Here is a 13,473-nt window from a genome sequence, read left to right as displayed (position 1 = left end):
TACCAGACAACTTGATATGGAAGTAAAGGTTAATTTTCCCTCAGGTGTATGCGATACAACTCTGTGGTACTGACATCATATTCAACCATTTTATGGTACCATTGTTGTCACCTGAGGTCAAACAATGTGGGAAAGGGTGGAAACATTAAGAGGATTTTAGAAGTGGATCATGAACGGACTTATTCATTTTTGAATGATTAAAAACCTAAATTTACTGTGCTTGTTTTTTTTTGTGTTTTTTTTTTACTGTTTTCAATAAGTATTGATTAACAGACACTGGGCACCCAAACTGCAGTCCCCAGTATCATTAACCGTAATTAAGTAAACAAACTGTAATTAAGTAAGGGCAACATGGGATCAGCAGCGCGTGCACTGATGCGCACGATTGTACGTATAAGAATAATGTTACAAGAATTGTTTAATCGGTTGCTCTGATAACATTGATTAGTTCCTCTTGGTTAGAGCTAATGAGTGTTAGAGTGGGTTCGAATGAAGAAATTGATGAGAATAATGTTTCAGCATCAAACAGGTTTTAGGGCTAACCGAGGTATGAAAATCACACCGTGTGTATTCACTCATCCACAGTATTCAATTCGACTGTAGTAGTGTTAATTACAATATTTTGTGAAATTAGAATAAAGCGTTTGTTCGCAACTTAAAAAAAACACCCTTTTTGTTTTCATTCCATCAACGTTCAGGTCTTTGTAACTGATAATAATACCGTAGACCATGAAACTGTGATCGTATCTTACTGTGAAAATCTCAAACCGCTGCAACCCTAGATAGGAATCTACACAAACTGATATCGACAATATGATATGCTTTATCTCTGAAATTCGTATAGTGAATATGACGACCAGACAACCGTCAATTAAGCTAAAAAAAAAAAATCTACCACTGCAAAAAAAACTGTAAAAAAACAACATTTATGAAAGAGAATATCACAATGTCATAGTAACCTCTGCGTCCACGAATAAATGTACAATTAACACATATTACTGTGACAAAACTATCGTATGTGAAGTGTTGCATTCTGGGGCATTTCAGTGATTTGTTATGTATTTGTGCTGCAGCGCAACACGTGGTTTACACTTGTTTACAGAATTTGATATGAGGCCCCACTGAGACTGCTTCCCGATGGCTTCCTCTTCCTCTCTACCTATTCTTGGTGGGTGTTTTTTGTGTGTTCTCCCCACACATCCTCCCTTTTCCTGCCCCATTCTCTTTGACTCGCTGGGAGCCGAATGGTCCAGCTCTCCCGATTGTTGTGTGTGTGCCGATGTGACTGTCCCCTCGCACCACAACATTAGCATACTCCCCGAAGTCCCACCCCTATGCCTCTTTTTTTTCATAATTGAATTGAAATGCAGCTCTTTTCATCGGCAACAATGTCAGGAAAGCATGCGAGATACTCTGTCTGCTCACACACACACATGCAGACGCACAGTCCGACATGGGCCCCCTGGAGACCCTGGGGAAATTGGACCAAGACAATACCTTGACTGAGTTTGTTTACCTCCCATCGTCCCTGCTCTGCTGGTGTACCCGTGCTTACCCTCCGTACACAAAGCCTGTTTGGTGTGTTTGCGTGTGTTTTCATGCATGTGTGGTATTGCAAAGTGCATCTGCGTAGACCAGAGGGGCCTTTGAAGGGCTTTGTGTGCATACCTGAGAGTGTGCAGGTGTGCAGAGGTTTGTAAGCCTCTGTTTGCGTGTATATATCTCTGTCTTGTTTGCCTTGAATTATAGTCCATTACCCACCTGCTGTGCAAATCTTAGGTCACAAAAGGTCCTTAGTGAGTTGGCGCTCTGCCCGGCATTGGGTGGTGCCACTCTTGCGGATCTGGCATTGGAGCAAAAGTGGAACTTGAGCGGCCCCAACCAATGTAGCCAAGTCAAACAGTGTTCCGCCAAACAAAGATGGATCTGTTTGCTGCCTTACCTCTCCGTCCTATGTTGTAGTATCTCATTCTCTTCCTTACATTCACCCATGAAGGAGTGGTCTCATCCATTCTGAGGTGGGTGGGTGGAATACTTTAGATTTTTGAGATATAACCATTGTGCTAATATTCCTACTTAAGGCCAGGCGAGAGGAATTCAGGAGGAAGTTGATGCCTACGTGTCAGTACGAATGCAGAGACCTTCGTCCACAGGAAGTCTTCAGAACAATATTTCAATTTTTCAGTTATGCAATCCAAGCAGGAACAATATAGGTGGCCCCACAGTGCACTCTTGCTCTCAATTTGGGGCAGGAAGTGGTTCGTTAGGCTTGTATATTGACGGAAACATTGATATTTGCTGTTAATAGTTTGAGAAAGGTTTTATACACAGTGATGACATAGATGGAAAAAAAAAATCAGATCTAAACACAGAAAATGCTGTAAACTTGCATGTTTCAGGCAGCACTCTGGTGTAAATTTGGATCAAAATGACAAGAAATTAGCAAAAAAGACATGTTTGTTGCCCCAAAGTATTTTGATTGGTTTCAGATCCTACTGAATGTTACCATTCTTTGCTATCGGGCTCTGCTTTGGTTGTAATTTTCATTTTTACTATGTGTTTTGCTTGTCTGCTCCTTTGGCTGGTGCTCCTATGTGTCAGGTACAGACATTTTAATTAGGGCAGTGTCGTGGGTGGCTCTCGTGTGATGGATTGGTGCTGCTGAAAATACAGTTATAAATCATCCGGCCCTGACAGACAAACTGCTGGCAACTCTTGCACCCCCTGGCACTGGCCACCGTTAGCAAAGCTGCAGTGATTGTCAGCGAGGTTGACTTGTGTGTTATTAACGTCGTTAGCCTCGCTGGCTTTTGTTCTTAGCCTTCATTAACACCAGTAAGGGTGTCAACCCAGATGTCACCGCCCCTGACTTTTTGGTTTTGCATTTTCAAGGGATGGTACCACTAGTATGGGACCTTTCCCCTGTAGGTCAAGGTCAAGATGTGCGACGAGCGTGTGTCATCAATCATGGTGATCAGTTTCGGTAGCCGTGTGTCCCTCATCCATCATACTGATGGGTTCCGCTGGCCGTGTGGCTGCATGTTGGCGTCAGGGCCGGAGGTAATTAATAACCCCCAGTGACGGAATTAATGAGTTAACCTGCTCCACTCTCCTGCTGTTCCAGTGACAGATGCTAACGGTCAGCAGCTAGTTATCCCTGCTAATATGCCTGTGGCTCAGGTGTATTGATGCTGATGGTCTTTTATTATCTGTATGCGTATCTGAGTGGGAACACGATATACATCCAGACTTTGAGAGTTTGTTTTTTTTTTAATCCCGCTCCGAGGTACATGAAAACACACTTGGAATAGTAATCCTTCTAGCTGGAGTCTCACCTGAGCAACAGACTGCTTTCTACAGGGAGAAAAAAAAAAAAAAGAAAAAGAAAAGAGATAGAGGAGACACAAAGGCGGACGATATGCCAGAAAGGCAGGTTGAATAGAGATCGCTGGCTCCTCAAGGTGCAGGAGAAGGAGAGCCTTTCCTTGCCCTCAGGTCTTGAAAGCTGATCGCTTGGTTTTTTGAAAGAGCAGCTTTGTGAAGACGCCTCTGACTGCTCCTCTGAAGAGCGCTCACTGTCTGTTGTGACTTAAAAAGAGTGACCGAGTTTTCATCACCCAAAGAAGATAAAGCGCCGCCGTGAAAGGGAGGGAAAATGCTTGAGTTTGAACTTAATTCTCTTTTTTGATTATAAGAGAGGCAATTGTTCTGCCTGGGCAGGCCCGCTTATTGTGAGCCATGTGCTGGGTGTTATATTCCTGGGGCTTTTGGATGGCTATTGTAGCGCAAGTTTGCTCTCATGCTTTCAGTCCCCAGTGCATTGGATACTTTGTTGTGTAGGCTGTAGAATAGCTTGCCTATCAGGCTTTGCTTGCGGGTTACTCAAGGTGGGCTGCAGTGGGTGGGTGTGTGGGTAGATGTGGTTTTATTTGGCCGCGGTGTAGGGAGCATCCGTGGCTTGCTCAAAAAGCTTGGTGTGTAGGTTGTTGCCACTCAGAGGAAAACTTATCCGGGTTTCAGCTGGCTCGCGTGTGGGTAGCTATCATTGTATCATTAGCTTTTGTGCGCTCCTATTTTTTTTGCAGATGGCTGCGTCGACCGGTTTTGTCTTGGACAGAGGTGCCCGTTTTCCCCTCCCCTCGCGCCGTGCAACCAATTCAGCCAGCAGAATCCCCGCCACACGGACAAAACTACTCATTAACTCCCACAGCCCCTCTCCCTCCACCCTCGTTGCCCCCTTTCCTCCAAACGTGCTTCAGCTTAGAGACAACAGGGATGGGGACGGGGCGGGGGGAAAGACTGACAAAAGGGAAAAAAAGACTAAAGCCAGAGAGGAGGATTGAATGAGTGAAAGAGCTGCCGGGGGAGAAAAGGGGGGAAGAATGCGATGTCCCGGTCTATGAGGGATTCCATTTTTTGCCTTTCCAGAATAGAACAGTAAGTCACCAGTCTCTTTGTCTGCCTTTGATCTCTCAGCTCAGGGATTTGGCACCTGACAAACCCCTCTCTGTCTGAAAGGAGGCCTGCCGAGAGAAAGCCTAGGAGAGTGGGAGAGAGAGATAGAGGGTGAATGGGAGTGAGAAAAAAAAAATATATATAGGAGAGCTAGAGAGCGACGGGGTGAAGAAAGAGACAGCGTTGAAAAAGATGGTGTGGAAAAATCGGGTTAGACTTTTGAGAGCCGTATGAGAGGATATGATGAGGGCTTCTCAGCTCAGGAGCCCATAAAAAACTAAATACATGTGTGTTCATGTGTGTCTGTATTTGCGTCTGTGTGTGGGTTTGCCATGGCTGGCGAGGACAGTGATAAATCCAGCAAGTCTTAGGGGAGATTCCTCTCTGAAGCCACGGTCTCTTGGACCACCCACTACTGTGGTCTCTTCCTTTAGACACACACACACACACACACACACACGTTCTCGCTCCTAATAGGAAGCAAATTCCCCAGTTTAACTCGGATATCGACTTCTCTTCCCCCCCCCCGAGTGTTCCTTTCTGCGGGGCAGTAGCTGCTATAAACAAGCCCTCATATGTTGACATCACGTTTTCAAACGGATTTTATTTTAAGTATCCAACCTCAGATTGAGATGCCAGAGCATGTCTATGGCAGGCAGGCATTTGGAGTTGAGCAAAGGATTCTGGGACAGCCTGTTTGGGGTGGGGCGAGGGGGGGGCTCTGGGGTCAGTCTGGGACAGCTTAATAATTGATGGGCGAAAAACTCATCAACCGTGCACAGTTTGAGGTAGCCTCTTACACTGTGTCTCTTTAAAGAGGCTCAGGCCCGAAGGCTGTGAAGCATAGGACTCAATTAACTCTCTCTCCAGCTTTTAGCAAGGGGGCATGGTCACAAACAGCGGGTTGACCCTGCTCTCAACTCCGGACACTTTTCCCGGTCAGCGCACATGTACAAACCCTAACAGCAACTTTGTGTTTTGTCACCTGGAGCCGTCGCACCCTCTTAAACAATAGCCGCTCAGTCCCAGTGTCGCTCTGTCCCCGCTGATGAGCCTGGGCATTGAAAGATTGCTTCAAAGATAGAGAGATAACAAAAAGCGCCTCCCGACTAATCTCGCCTCTTCCCTGAAGAAAAGAAACGGAGGCTTCACGCACCCCTGCGGGCTACAATCAAAGGGGCCCTTAGCTTAGCGTTAGCGAGTGAAGCGGCAGGGACTTAGCCCTGATTGACTGAGTGGGAACTGTGCAAAGAATGGCTCAGCAGGTAGCAGCTAGCCTGGCCTCGGTTAACGGCGTGCTACGCTAATCTAGCTGCGAGAGAAGAGCGGCTGCGGGGCAAAGAGCCTCACTTTATTGCGACTCGAGGAGAGGGTTTTCCCAGCCATTTTTAGGGGGTTTGTGGATTTCCTCCTCTGTGCGTATGTGTGAGCATGCCGAGTGGTCGGTGGAATGTGTGTTTTTGTTGGAGGACGGCCTTCCTCCTCGCTGCGGTGTATGTGGATAGGCACTGATTTGATTTCTAGTGTGGTGAACACATGTGGGAGTTTGTTTATGTGACTGTTCTTTTGTATGTATGGTCCCCTGATGTATTTATGAGTGTGGTATTGAAATAATGCCTTTCAAATGCACTTTTAGATCTGGGTTGCGTACAGCGAGGACTCTATGTGTGTGTGCGGGGGAGTGGGGGAGTCTCTTTCCCCCTCAGACTTTAAGTGTGTAATTATCTGATAAATCGGGTATGAATTTACCCTTCTGTCTCCAGTGGGTCTTTTTTCATCATAACAAGACAGACACACACATTCTCACACACACACACACACACACCGCCCACTCTACCACCGACCCTCCGGCCCCAATGCCATTCGCCGCCCACTGCCAAGCACACTGCAGCCTCACTGATTGACAGGTTATTTGGTCCAATCGGTGTCGCGACTGTCTGCGCTGCACCTCTCAGAGAATTGTTCTTTTGTCCTCCTCTTCTGGTTCAGCGCTCACGGGGTGAAATATAACTCCGCTAGGCTTCCCCGGCCATTATAGAAACGGATAGATGAGGGAGAAACTCCTTGAAACACGAGCCCTCCAATCAAACTGTCACTCAAAGGAAAGGCGAGCACTGTGTCGCCAAAAGTAGGAAAAGTGTCACTTAGGTTACCATTTCGGATTGAGGTGTGTGTGTAGGTGTGTGTGTGTGTGTGTGTGTGTAGGTGTGTGTATGTGTTCGGCCCCACAGAGTGAAAACAGTCTGGTGAGAGTGACAGAGCACCTGGTGTGCCAAGTGTGGTGGCATTTGTTTGTTAAATGGTCTGAAATGCCAACGGCTCCGGTTTCATTGTGGCTCCAAATCATGCCAACAGAGCATAGCTTTAAATTTGCGAGAAAGACAAGAGGTAGTTATTTGAGCTTGTCGTTTTGTCAGAGGAAATATAGCACCCTTTGCTCCTGTTGTTTTTGATAATAGAATGCAGCTTCGTGAGAAAGGAGAAAGGGGAGAAAGAGTTGGAAGATGGAAGATGAAGACAAAGGGAGGGAGGGAGGGTTGGGGAGAGAGGCAGAAGCCTCCGGGAGCGACATTGTTTTCTTGTCGCTGATTAGGGGGAAATGGGCACGATCACAGAGTTCTCTTCTTCTCCTACATTGGAAAACAATTATTTGATGTCGAGTGGAATGATACGGCGACATCACCATATTGCCAAAACCTCAGACAGCCTCCTGAATCCACTTCGTCTGTGATATTCATTCTTAATGTCGCTTCCAACTCTTTTTTTTATTAGAGATGGCAACGTCAGCGTGTTGCTCAGTCATCCACTCTCGACTGACTGAAATATGCAGTTATTTGATGGAGTGCCGTGTTATTTTGAGTTTTCATGGTCCTCGGAGGATGCATCATGTTGACTTTGGTGATGGAATGACTTTTCATTTAGCAGATCTGTCCAAGTTTGACTTATCTAATGAAGTATATCAACTTGGCACCAAAGTTTTGGTTGGTTGGATTTGGTGACGTCTGGTCACGGCTTGGGGTTGACATTTTCAGTTTTGACTGTGTGTCCTGACAACTATTTGGTGGATTTCTAGGAAATCTGGTACAGACATTCCTGTGGTCCACAGTATGAATTTTAATATATTTGGTGAGCCCCTTAAGTTTTCCTCCTGCACCACCATCAACGTTTTAACTGTCAACTATTTCTGTTCATAACAAAATACTTGCAAAAGTAATGACATTCCCATCAGTTATAGCCGTACTTCTGGTAGCTAGCACTGCTGGCATGCTAAATCTTCAAATTAAAAAGGTTAAAGGTCCCATGCTACAGAAGGTGAGGTTTTTTCAGTGCCTGTTGAGGCAGGTTAGAGATGACCGTTACATCTTTGAGGCTAAAAAATAAGCTTATTATGGGACCTTTACATCTATAAAGAGTACAGCTGCTAAACATCAGCATTGCCTTTGTGAGCCAAGCTAGTATGCTGATGTTAGCGTTTATCAAGAGGGACTGATTTGCCTGATTATAGAGTTGCCAGCATGTACACCCAGCCTTGTCTCCAGGACGTTTGTCTCTAGTTCAGAGGTGCTTGAGGTGATATACTCGTATTTCATGCTATAACAGTACAGCTGATATTGCCTGTTGATGTCACATATAACTAAACCAACCCCCCTCTGTGTCTCTGCTATCTTTTCAGCCTGTAAGATTGGTTACTACCGCGCTCTGGCCACCGACGGCTCCTGTTCCAAGTGTCCGCTACACAGCTACTCCGTCAGGGAGGGATCCACCTCCTGCGTCTGCGACAAGGGATACTTCCGCTCTGAGACTGACCCAGCGTCCATGCCCTGCACCCGTAAGTACACCCACCTGTAATGCATACAGTACATTCGATGCATAGGAATACGTAATATGCTGTTATGATTGAGCAGTAGGCCATGGCGGGCTGCGATTTGCAGTGATTTGTCAACAGCTTAAGATATGTTGCTAAGCACGCTGCTTGTGGCTGTGGGGGAAAAAAACGACAACACACGTAGCACATAAACAGAGTGATTGGTTTCGCCTAAACATGGTCACGATTCTCTCTCTCATGCAATGTCAACCTGAATCACTCCCTCACACACACACACACACACACAGAGACAGTCTCTCTGCACACACATAAAGCAGGCGGCGGCTGGTTTAATAGGTGTCTTTTGATTCCAGGTGGTACTTAGTGATCAGTCATGGTGACAGAGAACTAATGAGGGTATAAACCGCCGCATCCCCGATTCAGTCTTCCACAGAGAGATTGGAAAACAGCGAGGGGGGGAGGAGGGGGTGGCGAGCGCGCCGGAGAAAAAAAGACAAATAGAGATAAAATGTTCGCGGAGACGCGGGGAGGCGGCGAAAAAAGGTGGAAAAAACAAGGGCAAATGGAAAGCTGCCGATGTCTGCGGAGAATGAATAAGATGTTGTGATAGAGAAAAAGGGGGTAAGGTGCCAAGGAGAAAGAAAAGACAGGAATGCGTTGAGCGGAAGAAAGTTCAGTTTTTATTTCTCATTCTCTACTTTGCTCCATCCAGCTGTATGAGTCAACTGCTGCCGCACTGGATCTTCCTATCCCCCCTTTCTCCGACTTACCATGACTGTGATAACAAATAGTGTTAACAATCCTGCTGCCTAATGACACCTCTTCCTGTTTTAGACCTCATTCTTTCTCTGAGTCATGGCGCTGGGAGTTCATACCGGTAGAAATACACACAAAAGACAGAACAAACCCACGTTACACTTAAATCCCTGCACTCTAATTTCCCCGGGAAAATAACAGCATCCATGCCGGCATTTGACAGACGTTTGTGTATGACTGAGTGTGTGTCATAAAGCAATTTTAAGAACCAAAACATCTGTTAAGTTGCTGAGCTCATAGTTGGCTCGCATTTGGGCCCAAATGATCTGTCAAGTTCCTGTGGATTCATCACTCAGCAGAGCAGTTTATTTAATCAGATGAGCAGCCCGGCCTCTCCTTAAACACTTCACTGTATGAGCAGCAACGACTCTGGACGGCCCTCTAATTGTTCCCCCGCCGTACGGTATCTGTGCAAGATCACAAACATGCTCTATTGTGTCATGTTTTTGTGATCGGGAGTGAAAGCGAATGTTGAACTGGAACAAGATGGTAATCTGCAGTGTCCTTGATTGCTGCTTTGTGGGTATCTTTCTGTTGCTGAGTGCAGATGGTGAGATAGTTTTGCTTTTCCATGTGTTTTCTCAACGCTAAAACAAAAGTTTGCAAGTGGAAAAAGTATTGTAACCTCAGTCACAAGAACTCATCGGTCTCATGTCACATAAACTGCAAATAGAATGTATCAAAGTATGTAATAATATCTAATGTATGTAAGTGAGTATTTGGTCATTTGAAAATATGTCCAACAGCACCATTGTAGAGCAGTAACAGTAAGTTGATTCATTTATCAGTTCAGTGATTTGAATGATCATTTCAAGCAGTGATGCCAAATACTTAACGGTTCTGGCTTTCAAGACTTTGCTGCTGTGGCTTGCCGTACATTAAATCAAGTCAATTTATCTTTATGTAAGTAAGACATTTGATGATATCACCTTGAAGTGCTGATCCACTTCTCTGCTGTTTTATGGACCAAACCATTAATCAATTAATTGAGACATTTGTGTTAATTATTAATTAAGATAAGTTGCAGCGCTGCAACAAGATGTTGTTCTCAGGCATGTCAGCAATGGTCATGGCCTTCAGAGCCACTAAATAGGGTTGATCATTTTCATTATTACTCCATTTTTGCTCTGAATGCGCAGAATTGAAAAAAGATAATCACACAGGTGTTCAAATCATTTTCACAGCGATTTTTCGTGCAACTGTGCCACAAACTGTATTATTTTCTTATTATCAAAAATGATAATTCTTTAATACAGTTTTCATCTGTGTTTAATTCACAAGTTTATACGACCAAGAGCCTTACAAATCGATTTCCAAGAAAGCAGCAGCAGAACACATGCTTTCTAGTGTTTTAACGTTTATAAATCAATCCAATCATTTTTTTGTGACACTGGAGATTTAAAGTAAGGATTTAAATGAGCGTTACTACTTGGTCACACGCCTCCAGTCTCGCTATTTTGTCAGATCACTAATATATCGAGTTACTCTTTTTAATGAATGAGCTTTGCGCTCATCCCCATTGTCCTGTTAGTCGCTATGGCATTTGGGTATGGCTGCTGCGAGCAACAGCTGTCAAAGCTCATTACTTGGCTCATTTTGCCGGAGCCTGCCCGGCCATCTCCGCTCCGCTCCTGACTCTGCAGTTAGGAACTGAACATTAGCTGGACTCTCTCAGCGACCTTTGCCCCGCCTCGTCAGCCGGTCAACATTTGATCTCTGAACTCTCACCCTGTCTGTCGTCTGCTGTTTTCCTTCCTCGTACAAGTTTTTTTTTTTACTTCTCACCCACATGTTAGAGCTCTGTAATTACAGCTGTCACTCACACATTACTCCTCATCCACATTTTGTTTTCGCTCTCTCTCTCTTTCTCCTTAAAACCGAGTCAGAGTCACGAACCGAGCAGATGAAGGAAAAAAAAACCCATCTCTTAAAGTCGTTTCCCAGTTTGCCTCGCTGAAGGTCAGGCTGGGAAAGAGCCAGCATCTCTGGTAATTGGTGTATGTGTGTGTGTGTGTGTGTGTGTGTGTGTGTATTTGTGTGTGAGTGTGTATGGGTAATTGAAAACGCTTTTCCCCTCTCTTAGCTCGGAGTCTAGCGATGCAAGATGATGATTAAAACTGGATGTTGTGTAATTCCGTCATTGTGTGTCAGTCTGTGTGCAGGGCCTGCTTCTCCCGCTGTACTCTGTGTCAGCGCCATTCTTGCAACTTTGCTCTTCTGCAGCAATTGTTCTCTTGAACGCCGTTTCGCGTGTGATACGTTCAATCGAAACACTCGCTTTCTAGATTAGAAAAGAACGGAGCCAATCGAATCGCTTGCCTCCCACATTTTGGGAGGCGAACGATCGGATTTTCATTTGGGTCTGCCAGAGGAAACTGGCAGGATTAATTAGTTAAATAGTTCTGTGTCCTGTAACAGCCTTTTTTAGGCACTTTTTTGTGTTTTATTTGAATGTTTCTTGCCTTTCGTCTGTGTTTCCTGGCTGGCCAACGGTTTCTTTCTATGTTTTTTTTGTATCGCCGCTGCTTTACATCTTTGTAAATCACTTTTTGAAGTACTTTTTTCAAATGTTTCTTCTTTTGTGTCAAGATTGCCAAGCATTCTGATACCTGCAACATTTATACTTCACCCAATCGACAGGCAGATATTTAAGTTATTATTTCAACCCACGGCACTACATCATTTTTCACAGAGCCTACTTAGCTTAGTTATTCATAAGCATATAGTTTAGCAACAAAATGCATTCAATGCAAATACGCATGAATACATGTGGGTGGGTATAAATACACACACGAAGACCGCAGGGCAGTAATGAGGACCAGGGACAGACACCCGTGGGAGCTGGTTACTCCACTGCGTTCAGGTCAAAAGGAGGGGGTGTTCTCCATTTTGGGGTTTCTGCTGGCCCTTGATGTGTTTCTCAGATTTTCCCCAGTTTTCTTAGCGGTGTGGTGGAGGAAGAGGGAGGGATGGAGCGAGGAATGAACGCAGATCGCTGGAGGACTCGAGGGGGGCATTGAATGATTCCCAGCCGGATGGTAATGGCGGGGTCGATGTTAAGGCCAATTTAGCCTGCGCTCTACCTCGGCCCTGCGCAACACTCGGCTCACAATTACTGATAGAAAGAGACATCAGGAGAGAGGGATGAAAGGAGGATAAGAGGGGGGAGGAAGGAAAGGAAAGAGCGGGACCATGCAGAGAGCTAGGATGAAGAATTGGGAGTGGAGAAAAAAAGCGAGAAAGACAGATTAAGGGGGGGGGGGGGGGGGGGATTGGAAGCAAGGGAGCGCTGGGAAAGAAAGAAATAAAGCTTGGAGCAAATTGCAAGGCCGTAAACGAACGGAAAAGGAGAGGGCGAAAAGAAATCAGGAACTTTCTGCAGGAGAAACTTTGTAAAAGTCTCTCTCTGGACTCCACCCGTAAGGAGCGTGAATTTTAAGGCCATGTTGAGCTAACGTTGTACAATGGTTGTGCGAGCGTTGCGCTGCCGTCTCCCCCCCCCCCCCCCCCCCCGTCGCTCTCTCTCCCCGGATTAATTACCGAGTGTCAGTCACAGCCGACGGCTCTCCCACGCTCCCTTGCTCCCACTGGTGCATTCTAGGAGAGCGACAGGTACAGCCGAAGGTAGTTTATGTGTGTGTGTGTGTGTATGTGTGGAATGCGGGGGGGGACGACGACGACGACGGCACACTGACATGTATTGGAATGTATTTAAGACTTTATACAGTCATAAAGTTATATAGTGCTGTTGAAACTCTTTCCAAAGCGACAAACAAACAAAAATAATCTTCCTGAGGTGATGACACACACACACACATACTCACACATACTCTTTGTACATTTTAAGGACACAGGCTACTCTTACCTTTAAAGTACCACCCTCCACCACTGTCTGTATGCTAACTGAAGCTGGAGCCAGGCGACATTAGCGTAGCCTAGCATAAAAAGCTAGAAGAAGGGGGGATTGAGCTAGCCTGGCTCGGTCAAAAGTAGATGATACTCTGCCTACCAACTCCTATAAAGCTCACTAATGAACAAATCTTTCTGTGTTAAATGCCTTTTAGTCGCTAAACTAAGCTAAGCTAACCGTCTCCTGGCTCCAGCGCCATAGTTGGCATACAAACACTGGCGTTATATTGATCTTCTCGTCTAATTCCTAGCGAGAGAGTGAGTAAGTGTATTTCCCAAACTGCAATTGTCTTACTTTATTAGCCCACACCTCCTTTATTCATGTCTGCAAGTGAGAAATAACAAATCTCCTGGATTTGGAAGGACATTTTCAAATGTTCACCCTTGTGAGGACAAGAACAGAAGAACAATAGCACACGCATCTCAGACACTGCCTGGTAACATTAATATTGCCTTTGTCCTGTTAA

The 13,473-nt window shown here is 45.3% G+C and overlaps 1 protein-coding gene across 4 annotated transcripts in view; it reads left to right on the top strand.

Moving 5' to 3' along the window:
• epha4l (eph receptor A4, like) overlaps positions 1-13,473 on the top strand; it is a 58,496-nt gene that overhangs the window by 16,488 nt on the left and 28,535 nt on the right. For all 4 annotated transcript variants that reach the window (XM_030394741.1, XM_030394734.1, XM_030394726.1 and 1 more), the window contains exon 4: positions 8,129-8,284. In XM_030394741.1, the coding sequence (XP_030250601.1) occupies positions 8,129-8,284 (156 nt within the window). The remainder of the gene's footprint in view (positions 1-8,128; positions 8,285-13,473) is intronic.

The sequence above is a fragment of the Sparus aurata genome, chromosome 2 (genome assembly GCF_900880675.1).
Source record: "Sparus aurata chromosome 2, fSpaAur1.1, whole genome shotgun sequence".
In the NCBI taxonomy this organism is placed as follows: Eukaryota; Metazoa; Chordata; class Actinopteri; order Spariformes; family Sparidae; genus Sparus; species Sparus aurata.
This window is presented reverse-complemented; position numbering and strand designations above follow the sequence as displayed.